General features: G+C 51.2%; 1 protein-coding gene across 3 annotated transcripts; it reads left to right on the top strand.

The window, feature by feature from the left end:
- The first annotated feature begins 2,359 nt into the window (after positions 1-2,359).
- Positions 2,360-5,979, top strand: LOC143272886 (uncharacterized). Of its 3 annotated transcripts, XR_013050508.1 has the most exons (3): positions 2,364-3,210; positions 4,024-4,466; positions 4,757-5,979. XR_013050508.1 is itself a non-coding variant. In XM_076569646.1 (2 exons), the coding sequence occupies exons 1-2, from the start codon at positions 2,749-2,751 to the stop codon at positions 4,766-4,768; spliced, it is 474 nt and encodes a 157-aa protein (XP_076425761.1). In that variant the 5' UTR covers positions 2,360-2,748; the 3' UTR covers positions 4,769-5,979. The 3 variants fall into 3 exon arrangements, 2 of the variants coding, with proteins under 2 accessions (XP_076425761.1, XP_076425760.1); XM_076569646.1 differs by lacking the exon at positions 4,024-4,466 and having other exon boundaries at positions 2,360-3,210; XM_076569645.1 differs by having other exon boundaries at positions 4,024-5,979.
- The last annotated feature ends 4,053 nt before the right edge of the window (positions 5,980-10,032 follow it).

Genomic DNA, 10,032 nt, shown 5'->3' with positions numbered 1-10,032 from the left:
ACCTCTCGGCTTTCTCTTTTACATTGGCTCTGTGTTTCTTATTTTAAAAAGACGATTGGTTACATCTACATCCCTGCACGTCTGGGATACCTTTGGGGGTGCCCCGCACAATAATTCATAACACTTTGAGTTTCACCTTCCTTTTAACAGCCTGTGTTTTAATGAGCCTCTTTCAAAAGTGGAGGGTTTCAATCTCATAGGAAACTGTTACACAATAGAAGCTCAAAGTTATCCTTTGCTGCATAGAAAGTTCTAGGGCAGCCTAGGCTATATGAGACCTTATCTTAAAAACAGGTTTTGGGGTTTGTTTGTTTGTTTTGTTTTGTTTTTAATAAATAAAATGATTCAAGGGACATTACAAACCAAACTGAGACCTGAGGAAAGATGTTCCTCAGAAACACTTAAGAATATCTCTGTCTTGGTGCAGGAAGCCAGGTTAGAAGAGCCAGTCAGGAACTGAATCAAAGAAGCAACTGATGAGTCTTAATGGTGCTTCTGGGTTTGGGCTGATTAGCATTATCCACTAGGAGCTCGGGAAATGGCACCTGCTGGCAAGATTTCAGATTAAGGGAGCCAGAGCTTGATGTTCTCAAGCTTAAAGTCACCCCAAAACAAAAGGAAGGGGGAGAGGAGTGAGCAGATTGAAGGGGAGAAGGCAGAAAGATGGTGAAAGACCCCCGCTCCATTATGAGGACATGGGGCTTTGGGCCAATAAAATGCTCCCCCCCCCTATAACTTAGCCTAAGAAGCGCCATTCTAAAGGAATCAGAAAAACAGGAGTTCACAGCCGTAGCCAGCCACCCGGCCTTGACAGAGATAGCTATGGCCAGCCTTGAGAGAGATAACTGTGGTCGGCGGCCTTGAGAGAAAGACAGTTAAGTCAAATCAGGATATTTTATGGCTGGCCCCCTGGCCTTGAGGAATAAGCAGCTGGCCTGGACAAGGCCAAATCAGCCACACACATACGACCCCAAGTTCACCCTGGCTTTCTTTGAAACAACCAATAGGGACCCTGTAACTATGCTTCTCGCTTCTGTAACCGCGCCTCTGCCCCTGGGATCCCATAAAAAGTCCCCCTTGCCCTAGGAAGGCGCGCAAGTCCTCCAAGAGACTTCGCCCCAGGTACCTGGTCTAAATAAACCCTCTTGCTTTTGCATCTGATCTGTGGTTTCGGTGTGTTCCTTGGGTTTGGGGTCTCTCCCGGAGGAAGATCTCAGCCGGGGGTCTTTCATTTGGTGGCCCGTACGGGGATTGAGACCCCTCCCTGGGACCACCGACCCACCATCAGGAGGTAAGCCGGCCTTGGTTTATGTCATCCCTGTCCAGTCTGAGTGTTGTCTGTCTGTCTGAATGTTGAATGTTGTTTGTTTGTCTCCGCGCCCGCGCCTGATAATCTGTCTGTGTCAGTGGATCTGAAAGAGGGGGCCGACGGGCCTGGACTTCGCCACTGAACCCTGGGAGACGTCCTAGGGGAATCTGGGAACCTGGAAGACGTTCCACGGTTCATCTGAAGTGCCCTCTGTGGCACGGTCTGAAGACCCCTCCGGGGGCACGGTTTAAAGACCCCTCTGGGGGCACGGTTTTTCTGGTTTTGCTTTCGGTTTGGAACCGAAGCCGCGCAGCAAGTGTTAGTCTTATTTATATTGGTCTGTCGTTTTTTTGTTTTCTGTTTAACCGTTCTCCTCCTAAAAACAGCCATAGGACAGACTGTCACCACCCCCTTGAGCCTCATGCTTAAACACTGGTCAGACGTAAAGACACGAGCCAACAACGAAGGAGTCGTAATCAAAAAAAAAAAAATGGATCACTCTTTGCGAGGCCGATTAGGTTAAAATGGATGTAGGATGGCCTCATCAGGGAACCTTTAACCTCAGTCTTATTTCACAGGTGGAGAAAAAAGTTTTTACTTCCAGTCCCCATGGCCACCCAGACCAGGTCCCATACATTGCCATGTGGAGACTCCTGACAACAGAACCTCCCCCATGGGTTAAGCCGTTTCTCTTCCCCTCAGCCCCCCCGGCAGCAGCAGCGCTCGCCGAATCCCGGAGCCGAGGAAGCCAGATCGGCGGATCCCTCCCACTCCCTGTTCCTCCCTAACCCCACACCAGCAAGTCTTTTCCTCTCCCCTCGGGCCGCTGCTCCGGCGCAGGCAGGCGCACAGGCGGGTGCGGGAGATGGGAACGCGCAGGCGGGGCCACCGGGAAGCTAGGGCGCCGGGACGCCTCCTGCCCAGTCCCCGCAGGCCGTCAGCGGCGATGGCGGCGGCGGAGGGCGCTGGGGTTTCCCCGCGCCTCCTCCCGTCCGCGCGGCCGCGGTGCGGTCGCGGGGGTCCGGGGCGGCGCTGGGGGGGGCTCCCCTCGCTCCCCGCTCTCCCCGGCTGTCCATGTCTCCCGTGCGGGCGGAGGAGTCTGCCCCGCCGGGCCGTGGTTTTCCGCGTGGCGCCTAACAGCCGACTTAGAACTGGTGCGGACCAGGGGAATCTGATCGCGAAGGCCCGCGGCGGCGCGGGCGGGGCCAGGGGCGGGGCCGGCGACCAGCCGCCGGGGAGCCGGAGGATGGCGGCGATGGCGGCGGCCGCCCGGGAGGAGGCGGTGCGGAGGCCACGGAGCGCGGCAGCGAACGGTAGCGGCCCGTCGTGGCGGCCCGGCAGCGACCGTGTCCGCACGGCCACCTGAGCGCCAGCCGCGAGCTGCGTCCAGCCCGCCTCGCTTGCTTGCTCGCTCGCTCGCGGCCCGGGGCGGCGCGGACATGGGCGCCAAGCAGAGCGGCCCCGCCGCCAACGGCCGCACCCGCGCCTACTCGGGCTCGGACCTGCCCTACAGCGGCGCGCGGCGGCCCCCGGCGCGGCAGGCCGGGACCCGCGCGGCGGGGAGCCGGCGGCGGGGCGGACGGCGCTCGGGCGGCCCGGTTCGTGGCCCCAGTGCCCGGCGGCGGCCTCGGTCCCAACAGCGCCCCGCAGCCGCTCACTCGGAGGGGCGGTGGGTAGCGCGGCGGGCGGCCGAGCGGCACAGTCGGCCTTCAGCATCCCTGATGGCGGGGGCGGCGTCACCCGTGGGCGCCGAGTCACCCCGCCCCGAGTGTTACAGCCCCCCCGACAGCGCCGGAGGGACCGGCGGCTCCTGCAGCGGCCCCCAAACAGCGGAGGATGAGTTTCCTGCTTCCTCCCCAATTGCCGGTCGCCTAGGAGGAAGGCGGGACAAACCAGCGAAGGTAGGGAACACCGATGTCTCTATTGCCAGTTGCTCTTAGCGGGTCTCCAAGGGGCTCTAGACCCCCTACCGATTGGGCTCAGGTTACCAGAAAGAGACGCCGGCAGCGTGTTTTTAAAAAGACTTAGAGAGACACGGAGGGAGAGGAAAAACAAACAAAAAAAGTCCTGGCCACTGTAATGTCTCAGGGACAGGTCAGAGAGGGAGTTAGAAAGTTAGGACGAGAGATCAAAAAAGAACACTGCTTGACAAAGACAAAGTGCTTACTGTAAACAGAGAGGACATTGGGCTCATGACTGATCAAAAAAGAGCCTCAAGAGTCTCGGAGACCTAAGCCAAGAGTCCTCAATCTGGAGGATTGGGGAGGTCAAGGCCAGGAGCCCCCCCCCCCCCGGCCTAGGATAACTCTCAAGATTGGGGGGCAGCCAGTGACCTTCCTAGTGGACACCGGGGCTCAACATTCAGTCCTGACCCATACCGGAAGCTCTCTCAGTGACCGCACAGCTTTGGTCCAGGGGGCCACAGGTAACAGGAGGTATCAAAAGACCACCGAGAAAAAGGTTCAGCTGGCATCTGGACAGGACCCAAAGGGACCCCCCTACAAGTCCTAGCCCTTTGAACTGTTCGTGGACGAGAACTCAGGCTTTGCAAAAGGAATGCTGGTACAGAGACTGGGGCCATAAAAGCCCGGTAGCTGCAGGATGGCCCGCCCCCTGTCTGCGCGGGGTAGCCGCTATTGCTGTTTTGCTCAAGGATGCAGGAAAACTGACTTTGGGACAGCCATTAACTGTGTTATCCTCCCATGCGGTAAAAGCTCTGGTCCAGCAGCCCCCAGACCGAGTGATGTTCAGACCAGTTGTCTCCCTCAACCCCGCAACCCTGCTGCCTGGCTCACGGATGGGAGCAGCTTCCTCCAAGAAGGAAAACGGAGGGCCGGAGCAGCCGTCACCACCGAATCGGAGATAGTTTGGACCTCACCACTGCCACCTGGAACATCGGCCCAAAAGGCAGAGCTGATCGCGCTGACCCAGGCCCTCCGGATGGCGGAAGCCCGGAGGACCAGGAACTAACAAAAAAAAATGGGGGCGAAATGGAGCCCCGAGCGACAAGCTTACATCATAGATGGACAGAGGCCTTGCCTACCAAGAAAAAGACCGCTAACGTGGTAACCAAAAAAAACTCCTAGATGACATCTTTCCCAGGTATGGAATACCCCAGATATTGGGGTCAGACAATGGGCCCGCCTTCGTCTCCCAGGTAAGTCAGAAGGTGGCCAGGCTACTGGGGATCGATTGGAAACTTCATTGTACATACAGCCCCCAGAGCTCAGGACAGGTAGAACGTGCAAATAGAACCATTAAGGAGACTTTAACCAAATTAACGCTTGCAACTGGCACTAGAGATTGGGTGCTCCTACTCCCCCTAGCCCTTTACCGAGCCCGGAATACTCCTGGGCCTCATGGCCTAACCCCGTTTGAGACCATATATGGGGCTCCCCCACCAATTGTAAATTTCCTTTACTCTGATATCTCCTCTTTTGCCACTAGCCCTCCAATTGATGCAAAAGACGATGTAGAAACCCCTGCCTGCCGGGAGCAACTGAACCGCCCGGTGGTGCCTCACCCATTCAAGATTGGGGACTCTGTCTGGATCCGACGCCATCAATCTAGGAACCTAGAGCCGAGGTTGACGGGACAGCGGCTTGGGTCCACACGTCACATGTAAAGGCTGCCAAAGAACCCGACGAAGCTGAGGGCACCGAGACATCTAGTTCAACGCTCTCCAAACCCACTAAAGATAAGACTCACCCGGGGGTCCCCTTGATCCCCCTAATAGTCCTCCTGACATAAGGAGGGGCATCACCAGAGAGCCTGTTTCCCTGACGCTGGCCCTGTTACTGGGAGAAATTACCATGGGCGGAATAGCTGCTGGGGTAGATACAGGACCACAGCCCTTATGGAGACCGGCCAATTCAGACAGCTCCAAGTAGCCATGCTCAACAGAAATGATTTAAAAGATAGTTCCAAAGGTCACCATGGTTTACGACCCTTGTCTCCACCATTATGGGCCCCCTAATCATCCTCCTGCTCATTTTATTGTTTGGGTCATACATCCTCAACAGATTAGTGCAATTCATCAAGGATAAGATTTCTGTTGCCCAGGCTTTGATCCTAACCAAACAATATCAGAGGCTCAGACAGTCAGAGATAAAGCTAAACCCTTATTCTCCATCCTAAAATGAAAGATTTCATTTGGTACAAAAGAAAATGGGGGAATGAAAGACCCCCGCTCCATTATGAGGACATGGGGCTTTGGGCCAATAAAATGCTCCCCCCCCCTATAACTTAGCCTAAGAAGCGCCATTCTAAAGGAATCAGAAAAACAGGAGTTCACAGCCGTAGCCAGCCACCCGGCCTTGACAGAGATAGCTATGGCCAGCCTTGAGAGAGATAACTGTGGTCGGCGGCCTTGAGAGAAAGACAGTTAAGTCAAATCAGGATATTTTATGGCTGGCCCCCTGGCCTTGAGGAATAAGCAGCTGGCCTGGACAAGGCCAAATCAGCCACACACATACGACCCCAAGTTCACCCTGGCTTTCTTTGAAACAACCAATAGGGACCCTGTAACTATGCTTCTCGCTTCTGTAACCGCGCCTCTGCCCCTGGGATCCCATAAAAAGTCCCCCTTGCCCTAGGAAGGCGCGCAAGTCCTCCAAGAGACTTCGCCCCAGGTACCTGGTCTAAATAAACCCTCTTGCTTTTGCATCTGATCTGTGGTTTCGGTGTGTTCCTTGGGTTTGGGGTCTCTCCCGGAGGAAGATCTCAGCCGGGGGTCTTTCAATGGATTGGGGGGAGGGGGCACAGATGGATTGCCGTGTGTGTGTGTGTGTGTGTGTGTGTGTGTGTGTGTGTGTGTGTGTGTGTGAACAGTGTTGAAAGTGGAGGAAGAGAGGGAGAAGATGGAGGAAGTGTAGGAGGAAGAAAGGAAGGGAGAATGGAGATATTAGTAAATCCTGCTTGCTAGCGAGGAGCGTTCCTGAAGTCACCGCTGGTTCTCACTCCGCAGTCTGACTTGCTGACACCTGGGTCTGAGAAGCAGTTCTACTGTGGTGGACTCCATCTTTGTTTCTCAAGTAATCTCACATTTTTAATTTGCAAAATCCCAGGTCAATACGGAACAGGTAGTCATGGAATTTGCCTTCTTCAGTCCCAGATTCCCTCTGGATCCTCTGTTGCCTGGCATTACTTTTTATGTTTGAACTAGATCTCACGAAACCTAAAGCCAACCCAGATCCCCAAACAAATGAATCCCTTAAAATTGAATGTGCACACCACAGAATCTCAGGGTGGAAGTGAATCACAATGGCCCAAAGGAAGCCTGTTAAATGCCCAAGACATAAGAAAAAAAAATACCTTTTGGGTGAATATAACTTTTAGCATACCTGTACCCCCAGGATTGGGAAACTAAGGCATGAGGATTGCAAATTCAAGGCCAGCCTGGGCTACATAGTGGTACATTAAAAATTTTTTGAAAAAACCCACAAGAATTCTTCCACTATTATAGTTGTCGATTGTATTTGAATGGTCCGACTGTTGTCTGGAATACAAAGTGTAGCTGCTATGGTGATGCTCAGGAAATTCACTTTGGGGCTATGGAGATGGTGCGGCCAGTAAAGGCATTTGTCACGGAGCCTGATGGCCTGAGTGCTATCTCTGCCACCCACATTGTGGAAGGAGAGAACTCTCCAAAGTAGGTCTCTGACCTCCACATCTGCACACCTGTACACAACCTCACACACCAAATAAATAAAGCTAAAAAGAAATTTAAAAAAGATAATTAACTGATGATAATATTAGGGACTCAGGGTTTGTACTCAAAGCAAAGTAGGATCTTCTAAAGTAGTGTAATTTTCTTCCTCACCCTTCTACCAGTGTTGAGATTTATCAGGAAACTTGCTTCAACACTAAAAACCAGGTGTGTATGGGAAAAGTATTTAGTTCTGCCTGTTGATATGCAATTCAGTCTCAGCAGTGAGTTCACTGCATTGGGGGAAGAAGTGGGACGGTATCCCCTTCCCGGGGCTGTTTAGGCATGTACACGAGTCCCTTTCCAGTGAACAAAATCTTACCAATTGGATATGAAGTATATTTACAAGACCAAAACACACCGTGACAGCCCCTCTTTAAGTTTTTCTTTTAATACTGCTGGGAATTGCTGCTCTTGCACTGAGCCATATCCTCAGCCCTCCTTTTCTTTTTACGTTTTGAGACAGTCAAACTAAGTTGCCCAGTCTGGCCTTGATTTCTCTCTGCCCAAGCAGAGTTGTGAATTTACAATCTTCACGCTTCAGACTCCCAAGTGGCTGAGATTATCTAGCCCTTGTATTAGTCAGGGTTCTCTAGAGTAACAGAACTTACAGAATGATATATATCTATATCTATATCTATATCTATATCTATCTATCTATCTATCTTCTATCTATCTATCTGTGTGTGCATATATATATATGTATATGTATATATATATATATTTCTCTCTCTGTAAAAATATATATAGTTCAAGGAGATTTATTGGAATGATTTTCAGGTTGCAGTTTAGTTAATCCGACAATGGCTGGCTGTGGATGGAAAGTCCAAGAATACAGCATTTGCTCAGTCCACAAGGCTGCATGTCTCAGCTGGTCTTCAGTATATGCTGGAATCTCAAAGAACTAGGCTTCAATGCCAGGGAAGGAATGGATGTGCTGGCCAAGTGAAGGCAAGCGGGCAAAGAGCAAAACTTCCTTCTTCTATGTCCTTACATGGGCTTCCAGCAGAAGATACGGCCCAGATTAAAGATGTGTCTTCTTACCTCAAGGTCATGTGTATGTGTGTGGGTATGTGCATTTGACTGTAGGTGCCTCCAAGGCCAGAAGAGAGTGTAGGATCCCCTGGACCTGGAGTCACAGGCATCCTGATGTGGATGCTTAGGATCAAACTCAGGTTCTCTGCTTTTAACTACTGAGCCAGCTCATCATCCCCTGACCTCACTCCAAATGACCTCCCTTTTGATCTATGTTTTTATCTCATCATCAAGAAAACCTGTAGAGTGTACTTCATAAAACAACTCTTAAGATTTTTTTTCTGACACAGGAGTCCACATTACAAAAATAAAATCTCCCCAAAGCAGGAAACTATGCTTAGGTTGGGCATGTAAGGGGGGATAGTCAAGGGATAGTTAGGAGTCTACCAACAAAATATGAGCAAAAGGAAATGCACTGAGGCCACTTAGCAAGGTGTGTGTGTGTGCGCGCGCGCGAGCGCGTGCGCGTGCGCGTGTGTTTGAATCCTGGTACTCTTTTTTACAGTGTAGGAAGGATACCTCTGGAATGAGGTTTTCAACCTCACAACCACCTGTAACTCCAGGTCCATGGGATCTGACATCCTCTTCTGGCCTCTGCAGGCCCTGCACTCACAGTCACCTACCTACACAGAAAATAAAATAAATTGTTAAAAAATAGTTACTATGGGGCTGGAGAGATGGCTCAGAGGTTAAGAGCACCGGCTGCTCTTCCAGAGGTCTTGAGTTTAATTCCCAGCACCCACATGGTGGCTCACAACCATCTACTGTGAAATCTGGTGCCCTCTTCTGGCGTACAGGCAGACATGCAGGCAGAACGCTGTATACTGTGGGAGCCCACAGTGACTCCAGCTTGTAGCTTGATTCCACTTTGGTTTAAGGTCAGAGAGTTCAAGCTTGTTATTTCTCATTAAGGTTGAATAACAGGATGATTGGCCAAAGGCGTGGTTACTAGATGCTTTGAGAATTAAGGAGGTGTTTACACCTGTTCATTCCTTTATCCATGGTAAGGAAGTCTTTTGCCTCCCTTGCTTTGGGTATAAAAAGGCTATGAGAAATAAATTCGGGGCTGCTGAAGCATTCATGGAGAGCCCTCCCGATTCTCTCTTCTGCCTTTGTCTTTTCTTAATCCTCACTCCCCTATCCAGGTACTGATCGAGAGGTCAGCTGCTGCCAGTATACATAATAAGTAAATAAATAAATCTTAAAGCATTTCTTTTTAAAGTTATTATGACTGTTTTGGGGGCAGAATAACATCTTTATAGTGTTCAAGAAAATACTGCCCTGTGAAGTCACACTGGGCCTATTGAACCCGGGGCAGACGCATATGTGATATTAGTGTCTTGACAGATTTCCTTCTGCTTAATACTAATGCAGTATCTGTGGGCATTCTAGCTGTGTGTGGTTGAGAGGGTCCCTGCGCTCGGTGTTCCTGGGCAGTAGCTTGCTCGTCAAACACGGACACAGATGCCGGCTTTTGTCCTCACTGTGAGAGCTGGTGGCCCCTTTTAACACATTAACTTCCCTCCCCTGCGCAGACTGCTCCATTGTTGAAGAACTGCTGTCGTCACTCTGGTCTTCTCTATGTGTCTGGATGGTGCTGAGCTAAACAATCCTTCAGCTCCCAGGGTGCTTATTTAATAAACGACACTGTGGAGTTCCTAAAGAAACATTCCCAATTTTCCTCCCGGGAGATGCCTGTGATCAGGCTCCAACACCCTGTGGGCTGGTTCAATGAGACGCTGCACTGCGGCTCATTCATAGCGTGCTTTCTCTTTCGTCCGTCCCTTTCTAGAAACCACAGGCAAGCCTGATGTTCTCCCCTTCTTGTGATAATTGTCTTCCTAGTTTCCTCCTACATTTGGGGGGAAATATTAGTTGTTAAATATTTTAGAGCTAATATTTTTTAAAGATGTGTGTGTGTGTGTGTGTGTGTGTGTGTGTGTGTGTGTGTGTGAGAGAGAGAGAGAGAGAGAGAGAGAGA

Source organism: Peromyscus maniculatus, chromosome 4 (assembly GCF_049852395.1).
Source record: "Peromyscus maniculatus bairdii isolate BWxNUB_F1_BW_parent chromosome 4, HU_Pman_BW_mat_3.1, whole genome shotgun sequence".
NCBI classification, from domain to species: domain Eukaryota; kingdom Metazoa; phylum Chordata; class Mammalia; order Rodentia; family Cricetidae; genus Peromyscus; species Peromyscus maniculatus.
Note: the sequence above shows the minus strand (reverse complement) of the source record. Positions and strands in the feature narration are given on the sequence as shown.